The 14,504-nt window shown below is 39.6% G+C and overlaps 1 protein-coding gene across 4 annotated transcripts in view; it reads left to right on the forward strand.

Annotated features, from left to right (window-relative positions):
- Positions 1-4,058: 4,058 nt before the first annotated feature.
- Positions 4,059-14,504, forward strand: part of mrtfab (myocardin related transcription factor Ab) — a 38,928-nt gene continuing 28,482 nt past the window's right edge. For all 4 annotated transcript variants that reach the window (XM_067487708.1, XM_067487710.1, XM_067487709.1 and 1 more), the window contains exons 1-3: positions 4,059-4,290; positions 4,938-4,999; positions 8,876-9,061. In XM_067487708.1, coding sequence (XP_067343809.1) covers positions 8,896-9,061 — 166 coding nt within the window. In that variant the 5' untranslated portion in view covers positions 4,059-4,290; positions 4,938-4,999; positions 8,876-8,895. The remainder of the gene's footprint in view (positions 4,291-4,937; positions 5,000-8,875; positions 9,062-14,504) is intronic.

Raw genomic sequence — 14,504 nt, forward strand, 5'->3', positions numbered from 1 at the left:
TAAGCTATTGCTTGGCTCAGAAACTTAAAACACATGACAGAACTACACAAGTGGTTATTTTAAGGAGCAGAGCACTCCTACACACACACGGAATTACTTCATATTTCTGGGAGAATCAATTTCTATTTTTCATCTAAGGGCACCGATGAGGTGAAATGTAAACTGCAAAGAAACATTCACAAATAGTATAATGTAAGTATAAGATATCAATCTTATTTTCAAATGAGTGTATGTTTATGGCAAATACTGGAAAATCTGAATCTGATGTGCAAATGGCACATAACAGGAGGGTGTGTGCTCTCGGGAAAGGCAAACATAGACACACCGACATGTTACTGGCTGACATGTAAAGCAAGGAGAGAAAAGAGAAGAGCAAAGGTTGGTCAGGCCATAAAAGTCATCACAGATAACAACCACATATTGTAAAACCATTAAAATGTCTGTGATGCAGATCAGGGAGGCTCAACTGTGCCACATATTGGACGTACATCTACACCCTGCATTGCAGTCACAGAGGGAGACTGATTGAAGTAAACTAACTTGGCAGCTAATTACTGTCAGTTAGTAAAACCTCTGCACATTGAGTAAATCCCTTCAGGATCGGTGCAGGCACAGTCAGTCACAAACACACACACAAACACACACACAGGGGGTGGAGATATTCTCTGTGAGGTGATTGATAATAACTTAATAATACATTTATTTCATTAGATCTTGTGTCTGTGTGTGTTTCTGCACGCTCGCAAGGGCTGTGACTGCAGAGTGGGGGGGAAGGAGGCAACATAAACAAGTGTGCTTAAGTGACTTAAATAGCTCGCACTAGCTCTGCTGTCTACTTCTGGTTAATATTAGTAATATGCTCATTTTTTCCTTCCTCTTTTGTGCCATTACTTACATGATCTACTTTAATAAACTTACTTACTTTCTCACAAATTTTTGTCAGGTTGTATAAACAGTTTTATAAGATCCTCTTGATTGTAAGATAAAAAATTATTAAAAAAAACATTTTGTTTGGTTACATTTTGTATGAATAAACCCTATAAAACAACAGTTTGAGAATGCAACCACAAGGCAGCACAAGCCAGTGTCTTCTTGTGCCATCCCAAGTCTGGATAAATGCAGAATGAAGTGGATGATGAAGGGGATCCCCTCATGAAGGGGATCTGACATGCCAAATTAAACATGTGAATCATGGGTGATGGACAGGCTGACAGATGAGGTTAGACAGGAATCTCTGTGGACTATGATATTTGTAGATAACATTGTGTGAGCAGGGAGCAGGCGGAGTAAGATCAGGAGAGATGGAGGTCTGCTCTGAAAAACAGAGGAATGAAGCTTAGCCGCAGCAAGACAGAATACATGTGTGTGAATGAGAGGGACCCAGGTGGAACAGGGAGGTTACGGGGAGCAGAGGTGAAGAAGGTGCAGGACTTTAAGTATTTAGGGTCAACAGGTCAGAGCAATGGAGACAGTGGAAAAGAGGTGAAGAGGCGAGTGCAGGCAGGTTGGAACGGGTGGAGAAAAGTGTCAGGTGTGTTGTGTGATAAAAGACTATCAACGAGAATCAAAAGTGTTCAAGACGGTGGTGAGACCAGCGATGTTGTTCGGCTTAGAGACAGTGGCACTGAAGAAAAGACAGGAGGCAGAGCTGGAGTTAGCAGAGCTTAAGATGTTGAGGTTCTCTTTGGGAGTGACGAGGATGGACAGGATCAAGAATGAGGACATCAGAGGGACAGCTCATGTTAGATGTGTTGGAGATAAAGTATGAGAGTGTGTGTGTCTTACCAGTGGACAATGCTGGCTGATCTAGACTCAGCCATTGATGGAGCCTGTAGTTGTAAAGTGGTGATGTCTCTTCAGCAGTAAGTAAAACAATGCACCCAGCTGCCAAACAGTGGTGGGACAGGCCCAGTATGTCCCATATTCAAAGTACTCATCATGTTGCCAGCTCAGTTCAAACTGTCCTCCTCCAAAAAATGTATCTCTGGTTATGTATAGTGCCAGAAACCAAAAAAATCATTTACAGATATGTAGTATGTAGTCATGTAGTACTATATGATGGACAACGATTGATTTCTCGTGAGTGGAGCTCAATCTATAGGTAACATCCATTATCCTGTAATGAGTCACAGGGTGGCTGAATCCTAAGCAAGCTGCTGGATACACCCTGGACATTCACAGACAGACCATTCACACTCGCATTTACACCTGTTTCAGAGTCACCAATTAACCGAAATGTCTTTGGATTGTGGGAGGAAACTGGACTACCTAGAGGAAACCCATACAAGCACAAGGAGAACATGCAAACTCCACACAGAAAGTCCACAGCCAGCAGGTAAATTTAAACCAGGGGGGGCCCTGAATGGGACAGGAACCAAGGTGATGATAGGGTGGACAGGGTACTTCCATAATTTTCTCATGCCCCTCCAAACAACACGCCAGGGCACACCTACATTGCTGAAGACACACACATACCAATAGAGAATATACTGTAAATGCGTGCCCCCCACCTCCTGTACTGTGGCTTTCCTGGTTAACCTCTCTAGTCTCTTCCTGTCTGCCATAGAGATGCTGCTGCACCAGCAGACCACTGCATAAAAGATGGCTGAGGGTACCACAGAGTCAAAGGAGGTCTGTGGTAGTGCTCCTTGCACTCCGAGAGACCTTAGTCTCCTCATCAGAAAGAGTCAGCTCTGTTAAGGGTGTCTGTTATCTCCCCAGTACACTTTTTGTTCAGATGAACACCAAGGTATTTGAAAGAGTCCATTCTCTCAATGTCCTTTCCCTGGATGTTCACTGGTGATGGTGATGAGTGGGTGATGAGTGTGTGGAGAAATCCACCACCAGCTCTTAGGTTTTCTCCACATTGATCTGGAGGCAGCTCCACTGACAAGTCCAAAAAGTCCTGGATAAGTTTTCTGTCATCATCATCATCTATGATCAGGCAGATGATGGCAGAGTCATCAGAGAACTTCTGCAGGTAACAGGTTGCTGAGCTGAACATAGACAGAACTAAAAGTTTGGTCTGTATTTATAATACAAAACTATGATTTCTTCTAGTTCTGGCTAATCCATAGATCCAGTGAAGAAGCTGCTGCAGAAAATACTTTACATACAGGCTGGCATTTCAAGGTGTAAACGCAAATGGATTAGAATTATAAAATCAAATCAAGAAATTACATAATAGTAGAGGGAGCCTTTGGGCTTTTTAGTCTGCTCCACAAATACACCCTCTGTCTTTAGACCCTCAAATTTGATTAGAACAAATTCGCCAAAAATCCCTCTAATTGAAAAAAAAAAAAAACAACGGGGGAGGAACTTGTTGACTTGTCTTTCAATGTGTACAGAGCAGAAATTGCCAGAGAAATAAAGGCAATGTTTTTATTGTAATAACCGTTTTAACTATGTGATCATGTAAAACAGAATCAAAGCAGTTGTTAAAAAATAGGAGCAAGAAATAATGCCACAACAATTTCTTTAAGCATTTCCTTTTTATTGTGTGTCATGGAAGACAAGGGTCAGCATGGTCACACTGAGCAGTCTGCACTAAAACCCACTGTGTAGCAGGAGCACACAAACACAAATCTTATGATAAACTATTGGCCTTAAAAAAAAATCTTCACTACATGTACCAATTCATATCATTTGCTTAAATAAAGTGCAAGTAAAAATATTCTGCTAAAAAACAATGTATTTTAAACATTACTAAAATAAAAAATGCATAGTAATTAATAAAAATAAGGGTCAGAAATTACTATTGGTAAAAGTAGCGGCGGAGTGCTGACAGGTGGCTAAGCCATAATCCTTCATTAGAATTTATTTGATATTATTATTATTATGATATTTTTATAAAACCATATTATTTTTATATTAAAAACACTCTCTGCTTTTATGTTAAGTGATTTACAAACTCGTAGCTCTTCCTTCTGAACTACACGTAGTTTGACACTAGATGGAGACAGAGACGGTCAATGGGGAAGTAACTAAATCTCCAGTTTCAAGTACTGCAATACCTCTGCTTCATCTTTACTCTGTCTGTCTCGTTCTTTAAGACAAAGGCTCTGAATGTCACGTATGAGGGAGAGTACTGTGTTTAAATTTAGCATGTACTAGTTCCCATCAGCGAAAAGAAGAAGTTAACTAGTGGGAAAAGTGTTGTGAAGGAAATGGGTCTTGGCGTCCCACGGAGAGGAGGGTTTTCCGGTTAAAGTTTCCTTTGTGATTCGGAAGTAGCGGTGTGTGATGCCAACGCCGTTTGTTCTTACAACTCACAAGTGGCGACCATGATAAGTAAGCGCAAATCCACAAAGTAACTATGTAGCTTTAGAGCATTAGTCCATAACCTAATGAGACAAACCCACAGCGTGACAGACAGTAACTGCGCTAAGCAGCTAGCTAGTGGTTAGCGGTAATGCCTGGCTCTTGGATCATGCTAACGGTTGCTAGCTAGCTAACTTACTATGTCTGCAGTCAGCAGAGACGCCAAACAGGTTTTAGACGTAGCAGGCGATAGGAGTAAGTATGTTATTGTGTAGCTTGTGACCGGTGGCGTTCATTGTGTCGTGTGTTATTTCACACAGTTGTCCCCTATAACGTGCATCCAGATTGTTTAGGTTAACTCCCACCCAGACAGGCTAACAATAGCTTAGCATGTCTGTCTGTTTTGGACAGTGACAGCTGTAGACTGCTGCCCCATGACATCCGTGGAGAGGCCTCCTGCAACGTGGATCTGCGTACTCCGTACAACTACTTCTCATTCGTTTTAGCTTCTATTAGACTTTTTGCACACGCCCACGGTTGCACTGATGTGAATTCTGCTTCTCAGCATCCCACATTGGGAAGTCATGGGCCAGAATAAAGTTGTTGGTTTGCCAAAGAAAGTGAAATTAGAACAGATGCACTGTGTTGAATCCTTGTGTTTTTCTTTTCGTCAACAGGACCTTTCAAAGCTCTGTCCTTCTGAAATGGCAAAACACCCTCCCAAGACTTTATAAGACAGGTAAGCATGAAGCTGAGTCTGTATTTTGCCGGGTTAGGTGAGGACCACATTCTTCACCTGGCTTCTGGGAACTGAGAATGTGCTAGGATTCTTGTAGGGGTTTTCCTTTGTGTCTCAGGGTGAACAAAGTGTGGGTGTAAGGAGGTGTGTGTGTGTCTGTGCACATGAGTGCCTGCACACCAGTGTAATTGACATACATGTCTAAAAGGCTAGTGTGGGCATGTAGAGAGGAATGCTGGAGCATTCAGTTTTGTTTTCTTCAGTGAGTTGCACCAGACTAATACTGACTGCATGTTTGAACAGCAGTTCTCTATTGGGAAAGTAAGGCTGAAGCAATTGTTGCAGTGAGCATCTCTGAAAAATCATCTTTAGGAAACGGCCAGGCCAGTTCACTGTGCAGCACCAAATATTGAGATCACAGCAGAGATATAAAGCCACTTGTAACTTTGGACATCTTGCTTACGGGAGATATGCATCTTAAAAGTGATGTGTTGTGATCGAATGTTGTCTTGAACCATTGTCTCACTGTCAAATCACAGTAATTTGCATAGTTATTAAGTATACACTTTGATCCAGACACTGGTAATACATTGTCCACTATTGATTAGGTAAAATAAATGTTTGCTATCTGATCCTCAGTGTTGCATTTTAGCATGTCGTAATTTGGCCTGGTTTGTTTGTTGGTTTTTGAATTTGCTTTTGTTTTTTGTTTGAAGGGAGGTGCGTGTGACACCTTTTGTTAGACTTGTTTTGGCTGTTAGCACCTGTTCTCGGTCATGTGATCAAGTCAAAGTGAACATGCAACACAAACCTCCGTGTGTTTTTGCTGCCGGGTCTCGACAGCCGATGAGTTAAATTAGTGGATGTTCCAGAGAATATGCTCATGATGCTGTTATGTGCAATGGCAATTCTTCCCAAGCTGCCTGATTTCTCGACTGAAAGATATCAGGCAGCTTGATATGTAAAGTGTATGGTGAAAGGCTGCTTAAACCTAAATGCACCATCAAAACCTGTATAATTTGTTTTCCTTCATTCTATGTTCAAACACAACATTTCTGTCATTTATTTCAGAAGAAGTACAGAGCTAAGCTATTCATCCCCTTACTTTGATATGGAGGAAAAGAAGTAAAACAAAAATACATTTTTTAATACCATAATACTTAATGCAAATTCAGCTAGCATAAATGTTCTATTATTATTAGAAGTAACAAAAAGTGTCAAAAAGGTTAGAAAAAAATGAAAATTATATTATTGCAAAGGTTTGTATCCTCCTTTTATAAAAACGTTCTCTAATACTGTCTTGCCTTAGCCTCCTCCAATCCTTGGTACTGACTTTTATTTTTTATATATGTGTGTGTGTTTTTCTATCAAAAATCTAATTAAATTACAAAGGTTTATAAAATAAAAATAAGCAACTAAGTCTATTTTCTAGTCTTATTCTGCCCTGCATTTTGTTGAGTCTAATATTTCATTTAATTGTCTTTAACTTTTGTGTTGTGCTTCAAATAGAAAAATTTTAATTTGATTTGACAATAAATCTTGCTGACATCAAGTGAACGTTTTGTCAGACATGTGGTTAGTGTGCTGCTATTCAGAGATGTGTGGGCCAGCGTTTGATTGTGAAAGAGAGGAGTGACATCTCAGACAAGACTGCCTCATTGTTCTCATGCCCGCTGTGCAGTAATGACAGTATCCCCATCAGAACCCCACGGCATGAAAACACATATTTGGACAGTGTGAGGGAGATCAACACACAGCACAGCAGTAGATCCTGCCTTTGTAAACAACCGTTGGTGATTGGCTGCCCAAGTTACTGGGCCTGCTCAGTCCAGGGGAGTGTTTCATAAAGGAAGATAAATTATACAAGGCTTACTCCAGTAAATCAGGAATATCAGGAAAAAAAGTTCCACAAAGCAGGTTTAAATGAATAGTTACCTCCGCATTAGTCTAATCCTAGCAGGTTTGGAGTAACCGGTTTGGTTATTATTGCTGTTGTACTGTGAACATATATCAAACTGCAACACATGTCATATTTTTGACTGTCTGTGTTAGTGTCAAGTAGAATTAACAATTTAAGTCATTATTAAACTGTGTTAAGTCTTTTAACAATTTATTTAACCATTTTATTTTACAATTTATTTAGGAAGTAATTTTTCAGTAAGATAAGCAGAATAATAACTTTAATGATGGCTGAATTCCGCGTATTTGATCACTTTCTGGGTCCTGTTGTCGTGCGTGCTGACTCAGTACTCACTCTGTTGTGGGGCAGCCATTGTAACATTATTAGTAACACCTGTTGTTTTTTTTAGCTATGACAAGAACAAATGCCTGCTGCGAAAAAGAAAAGAAAAATGGTAATGAGAAATGGATGTCGGCCATTAAATTCATTTGACAAAGAGTTTTGTTCTTGTGTAAAGCATAATAGTGGAAGACAGAGTTTCTTGCTTTCCATATTATGATGTATTACATAATCTAAGATATTGGAAAGTGCAATTACTTTGCTTAAAATTTATTTTAACCCTCTGTCAAAGTCAAAATGTTAATATTAGTATTCACGACACTGTTCACTCTGATTTGGCTTGGGGACGGCTGTAGCTCAGTTAGTAAAGGCAGTCATCCACGGACCACAGGGTCAGTGGTTCAATCCCCAGCCTTGGTTATATGTCAAAGTGTTTTTGGGCACCCTAACAGCCCGTTCCCCTCCCCAGCTGTGCAGTGTCGGTCCAAGCCCGGTAGAAATTGGAGAGGGTTGTGTCATGAAGGGCTTCCGGTTTAAAAACTGTGCCAATTTAACATGCGGACAATGATCTGCTGTGGCGACCATGAACTCACGGAGTTGAGCCGGAAGGACAAAAAAAATAATAACACTTTATCTGGTGGGCCTCGCTTAAGTCATAATTTATAAAACTTCCTCTAGAATAGACCTCAGCTCTAAGAAAAAGTTGTTAACTGGATTAATTGTATGGAAATCAGTTTTTTTTTTCTTAGAAGTGAGGGGAAAAAACAAAATAAACAGTTGAACCTTTCTAAAGCAGATGCCACAGCTCAAATATGCAAAGTCTTCCCTGGTGGCTGATTGTAATCACTAGCCTACAGCCCTGCATTCTTCTTCTTTTCACAGGTGTGTGTGTGTTTGTGTGTGTTTGTGTGTGTTTGTGTGTGTTTGTGTGTGTTTGTGTGTGTTTGTGTGTGTATGTGTGAGTACAACAGAGAGTAACAGACAGAGAAAGAGAGGTACTCAGTTCTTAACACTACCTTTTTGACTAGTTGTAGCCTGTTGAAGTGCCTTGGGTACCATTTATTTTTATTACACATGCTTATTATTTGCTGCCTTTGTTGGATACTCAACTGTGATTGGGCAATTAATTTAGTACAGCATGTACCTCCAAAAAAAATAAAAACTGACTCGTGTGCTGATCTTAGCTGTGGCTTGTTTTCCTGTTAGCATCTTTGAATTGCATTCCTATGAACTAACATGTGGCTTGAAAGATGCTACACTGTGCCAGGAACATAGGATGTTGGTTTGCTGGGATTCGAGATAAGATGAACTTTAGCCTAAATGCTAATGTGCTCAAAAGCTGAATCATAATGTTGCTTACATGTCAAATACTACAATCCGAACTCTGCATCTGTGTTTTTTCTAAAGTCTAGACTAAAGTCTTTGCACCGATTTAACTCTACACTGATCATCTAAAATTAATAGTGAGATAAAAAAAAACTTTTAATTTTTAACGATTTAATTTGGATAGAGAACCTGTAAAACATCACAGAATGCACCGTTATTACATTAAGACTGTGCATCTAGTTGTGGCAATTGTTGCCCTCATATCATATGCTGCTTTTGATGGGTCTATTGATTTTCTATTTTTGCTCCAGGTCTCTCTGTCACACTTGCAATGCTACAGCCACAGACAACAGAGGAGCCAAGTCCCGGCAGTATGGAAGTCACTGGGACCCCAGTTTCAGCCTCGAGTCCTCAGAGCGAGGCAGTGACCAATGAGCTTCAAGAGTTGTCCCTCCAGCCTGCACCCAACCTTCTCCCTCTACAGGAGCGCAAGAATGGTGAGACAAAGATGCATTCATATGTTTTTTTTTTATTTATTGGCATGAATTGTGATGTCTAATCAAAGCATGTCAGCACATGTAAGTATGAAGTCTGAATGCTGTTACCTCACAAGTAATTATTAATAACTTGGCAACTTACATAGTAGTTTGGCTTCCAAAATAAGGTCTTTGCAGGTTTATAATGAGGGGGGCGCCTGATAGTCGAGCGGTTTGAGACACGTAACCTATAATTGCAACCTTGTTGCATGTTATTTCCATATCTTTGACAAGATTTCATGTCTCGCTGCACTGTCCACTATCCAATAAAGGCACAAAATAACCTGGAAAAAAAAAAAACATTTCAAAAAGTTTAAATAAATGCTGTTTATCTGCCAAAGGCAGATACATATTATAGCAGTATTTAAATATCTAAGCTACATGTCTACAGGACTGTGTTAAAGTAGTTTTTAAAGGCTTCACTTTCATTCTTTTTTTGGTAGTCAAACAAGATTTTACATTTACGCCAAAAGTATCAATACATATCAATTCTTCACTGTGCTTAACACACAATAGCTTACTATTAACTGCACTTATATTTTTAAACTATTTAATTAGAAAACTGTTATATCATATTTCAAAAAGGCCTCATGACAGAGAAGAGCAGGAGAATTAGGCTGGAATTAGGGCGTTTACAAGTAACCATGCTACAGTCAGTTTCCTCGGGAAAGCTGATTTCTTAACTATCATGTAATCTGGAAAGCTGGTTTCTGAAAATGAGGTAGGGTTTTAGGGAAACTTGTTTCCCCCCGGTACATTTTCTGGTGGAGAACGCTTATCTCTTTGCCATGTATATGCATAACCAATGGGCTTTTTTCAAGTGCACATATGTGAAACAAAAGGTCGCAGACAGGAACACGGAGCTGATTGAAGGGCTGAATGTCGTTAATGGGGCCACGTGACTTCCTTTTTAAAACAAAGTCTGCCTAAAGTCAGATGTAAAATTTTACTCGAGTACTTTTTACAAGGGTACTTTTTCTCAAGTACCCTCATTACTTATGCGCATGTAAATGCATTTAATGACAACCACACACTCACAGTCTTCCTTACCAGCTGTATTTTAGCAGCAAACATAATGATGTAAACTATCATAAAGTAAAGAAAAAGGCTGTAGGAGAGTACATAAGTAAGAATCAGGTCCCTGTGTAGTCTAGCTGCGTGTGACATTAAAAATGGTAATGGTATTTTATTATTTGTAAGGTATTGTTTCTAATTTGGAAATTCAAGTAGTTCAATATGCATATTTAAAGTACAACCATCTCTTCACAGACCGCTGTGGTTTTCATCTGTGTATGTTCTCTTTTTTTAAAAGCTTTGCAATGTGCCTCACATGTCTACAATCCAGTAGATCATATGTGGTGCATGCTGCCCTAGTGCCTGACTCTTAGCTCCTGACAAGATTTTATAACGCGGGCTTTCCAGCACGTTCTAATTACATTTATACTCTACTGTCCACTGGCAGCTTTATACTAGCAGACACAGATTCATCCCTTGTCCGCTATCTTTTTTGCTTGATTACATCTCACAGACAAATAATTTACATCATAGAGAATCTTATAGAGATTTTTAATGTGGTAATACTTTTTGTTTTCTGCAGAGACAGTTTTATTGCTGTGTAAACAGACAGAAAACACCGGTAAATAACTTTACATACAGTGATGTGATTTACACACCAATGCTCTAGCTGCCAGCTGAAGTGTATTTTCTGCCTTAGAATTACTCATCTTTCACAGAGGTGGCCTATTTCCAACATACATTTATTCAAACTAAAAAAAGTGTGCATCGAGAACCTGTTACATAAGTTGTGGCTAAGTAGAAATTGGGAAAAACACTTGTGTAAGAGGCAGAAGTCAGAAGGGGTCAGATGTGTATGGAAATGTTGTTATTTTTTCATGTGAGCACTTACCTCAACACAGAGGAGTGTTTAAAGGCAATAGAGACATTTCGGCTTAAGAGCTCAGGTGAAACTATGTGTGATTGTGTGAGAAATAAAGTCTCAAGAAGGAATACAGTGAAGATGCTGCTTTATCTAATTGGCTTGATCCTTTGGGCTGACCTCCTGTTACAGCATGTTTGCTGTGTGGACTTAAGACTCAGTAGGCCTGTTTTTTGTCAGAAGTAAGCACAGAGCTTATAGTAGTAGTTGTTGGTGCAAAGGGTTGTGCATCAGCTTCTCCTGGTGTGAGTCAAAGTGAGGGACTTTGCTGGCTGGTCAGCAGATTAATCTATTAGTTGACCAACAGCTAATAGATTAACAGACCAACAGTCATCAAAATGACAACTATTTTGATATTTAACACTAAACACGTTTAAGACTAAAGTCATTTTTTCGGCATGAATATAAAATATTTTAAAGGTGTGGTATGAATGAACCTGCCATTTAAAGAGTTTTAACAGTGCCAGGATCAAATATTTTAACAGTTAAAAAAATCTGTACACCCAAATACAGAGATATATATTTACATGCGCAGAAGAATAGGTGAAACTTAACACAACAAACAAACAACTAACATTGCAAAGCCTTAGGTTGTTTCTTAAAAGCATTAGATTAGCAATGATACCGGTGCCTTTTACTGTCCTGGAGTAGTGTATTGCCCATTTTTCCCAGCTAGGTGTTGGCCGCCAAGTTGTGGCGACACAGTTGGTTGGCTTGTTCTGTATTTGTCAGACAATGACTGTTAAGCATTGTTGGACCAGTAAATGATTTACTCCGTTTGAGATGGGAGAAAATAATGCAGAAACTGTTGGCAAAAAAAAATCTATAGCAAGATATTAGCATAGTACAACTAGACTTAGCAAAAACTGCACTGGACGTGTTAAAAAAAACGTTAGACTTTGCTTATGTTACATGAACAATATTTCTGGTGTTGTTTACGTCATTTAGGAAATGTTTAAGAGCACGTCACAAAAACACACAGTCATACACTTTCTCACAAGGCCTCAGGCAACCACTCCCAAATTTAAACAACCCCTGCTGTTGTTAGCCTATTTCTTTCACACTTCATTCTGCTAACCAGAAGCAGACATGTTGCTGCAGGCACTCTTGCACCTAATTTAGCATGAAGATGCTTTCAGAGAATTGGAGATATGCATGTCATGCGATTGTATGCAGGTTTCTTTATGTATGCTTTTGTAGCAGTATGCATTGGCCTGCCCGCATTGTAGAGCTTATCAGAGCTTTATCTCTGACGCCCTATTATGCAATCTGTTTATTGCACAAATGTTCCTTCCTTAGTAATGCCCAAGTGCAGGGAGATTTACTATCAAACACACATTTGTTATTATATCGAGAAGGACACGACATGTTTTTCAGGACCAGATGTTTAGGTCCAGATGCACTTCTGTGCATGTTTGTGAGAGAGAGGAAGAGAGAATGTGCTTTGGTTTAAACCATAGGGGCTGACACAACAGAAAATGGCCTAAAAAGCAATTAACATTTCTGGTCTTCCCCGTCACAAGCTTGCCTGTAAGTTGTTCCACAGCAAAAAATAAATAAAAAATTGATAATGTGATCAAAATCATTCAAAACTTTGAGCTGGAGAAGCTTCTTAGAGTGTGGGTGTGTGCAGCAGCAGAGAAGATGAGGTGGGAGGTCATATCTGAAATGGCAAGATTGCATAACTTCTTAGAGAGGTAACAGAAGGAAAGCGAGGGAAAATGGAAAAGCAAGTAAGGAGGTGGTGTTTTACTTGTGGTTGAGGAGTCTTGGAATTAGCTTGGATTTGTTCTTTTTAAATGTTTTCTTCTAAATTGGCCGATTGAGTTACAGAGGAGTGACCAAAAGTTTTTTTACATTTTTATTCTATTTTAGTTTCTTTGTTTTCTGAGATCTTAAAATGATTACAAGTGCATAAAGGCAAAAAACTTTAGCATAAAGGCATAAAAAAGAGAGACCAGAACCCATGGGTGGACCTTGTTGCTATCCAAGGAGTAATAAGGGACAGACACACAGATTTACACACGCCCTCTTAGTCAGGACGTGCACTCACTTGTAGACTGAAAATCACAGAGTGAGGGAATGTGAGGTGCACTACTACCTGTGGAGTACCAGCTGCTCGTGAGAGGGAAGTGTGTTGAATGTTTATCTTCCGTTGCTGGAGCTCTATTTGGCTTTTTTCCGCTATTGTGTTCTTCTCACATTTAACCCGCTCATGTGGAGAGTATGAATTGCTAAAGTTGCCGGGAGGGTGAAGCGTCCCTTCAGCATGGTGCAGAGGGATATGACTATCCAGTCAGGTAAAGTCAAATTGACTAAGCAGTCTTGTGCTTTGTTGTCTTTAAAAAGTGACATTACCTGTAACGTCTATCTTCAGCTAAACTTAACTATCTACAGGTGAGGTGTAAGAGTTTGTTGTTGTTGTTGTTTGTAAGAGTTTGTTTACTTGTTTATACGAGATTGGCTGCTGTGCATTAGCTGCAAAACTTTGCTCCCTAACGTTAAAGTTTCCTTCATGAAGATGTATGCCCTTACTATCAAACAAACCGGTTGGCATTTAGTGTGCCAAGCAGTGATAAGGTTTTTCGCTGTTGTTAGAAGCTCTCATAACGAGACGGGAGGATACCGTAAATATAAACTGCAGCTGCAAAATGAATGCTTTAAAAGAAACCAAGTTCCAAGTGTTATCAGTTACATATTGAGTTTTGACACTTTTGAAGTTGAGAAGCAGTTCTGTTATAAGTCTGAAGTAGTGGCAGATCAGACCATAGTGTATGTAGTATGTAAATGTAGTTTTTAAGGTTTTACCTCAAGGGGATCTCCAGGTCAAAGGGGGTAGACACATGTATGATGCCAAGGTTGCAGAGTCTCTCCTAAGCCAAACTAGACAATTGAGTGGGTTCAGGAGGTTTAAGGTTTAAGTTAAATTTGGCTTTTCCCAGAAACTGACAGCTCTCAACTTTACTCAAACCATTTGTCATATGTCCAGCCAAGCTACCACTGCTCACTGAGAACTGACCACTGGCCTGGATCCAGGTAGGGCTGGACAGTTATTGGTTAGCTGAGGAAAGAAGAATAGAGGACTCAGCACGGGCTTGCTAAGGGAGACAAGAGCCAAAGGGGGAAAAGTAGGTTAGAGGTATCACAGACTCTCCAGATTTAACTTGAAATGACCTACTCATTTCAGTCAGAACATATTGTTCCACATCAGGAAACAGACTACATCTACTTCTACTGAGAGTCTAAGGTGGATTATCAGTGAGAAGTGTGGTCAGCAGTAGGCTGCAGTGATTTTCTTTTTTTTTTTTTGGACGTCCGCATGTTTAGGTTTTAGTCACATACTATCAATTAGTACACCTAAAACTACTAATCATACAACTTGGTTGCTGTAGAAGTTAGTTTATTTTGAAAGCCCACTCACTGTTGTGTTGTAGGCACACAATTAAGATAATCCACAAACTAACCAAA

Source organism: Channa argus, chromosome 20 (genome assembly GCF_033026475.1).
Source record: "Channa argus isolate prfri chromosome 20, Channa argus male v1.0, whole genome shotgun sequence".
NCBI classification, from domain to species: Eukaryota; Metazoa; Chordata; class Actinopteri; order Anabantiformes; family Channidae; genus Channa; species Channa argus.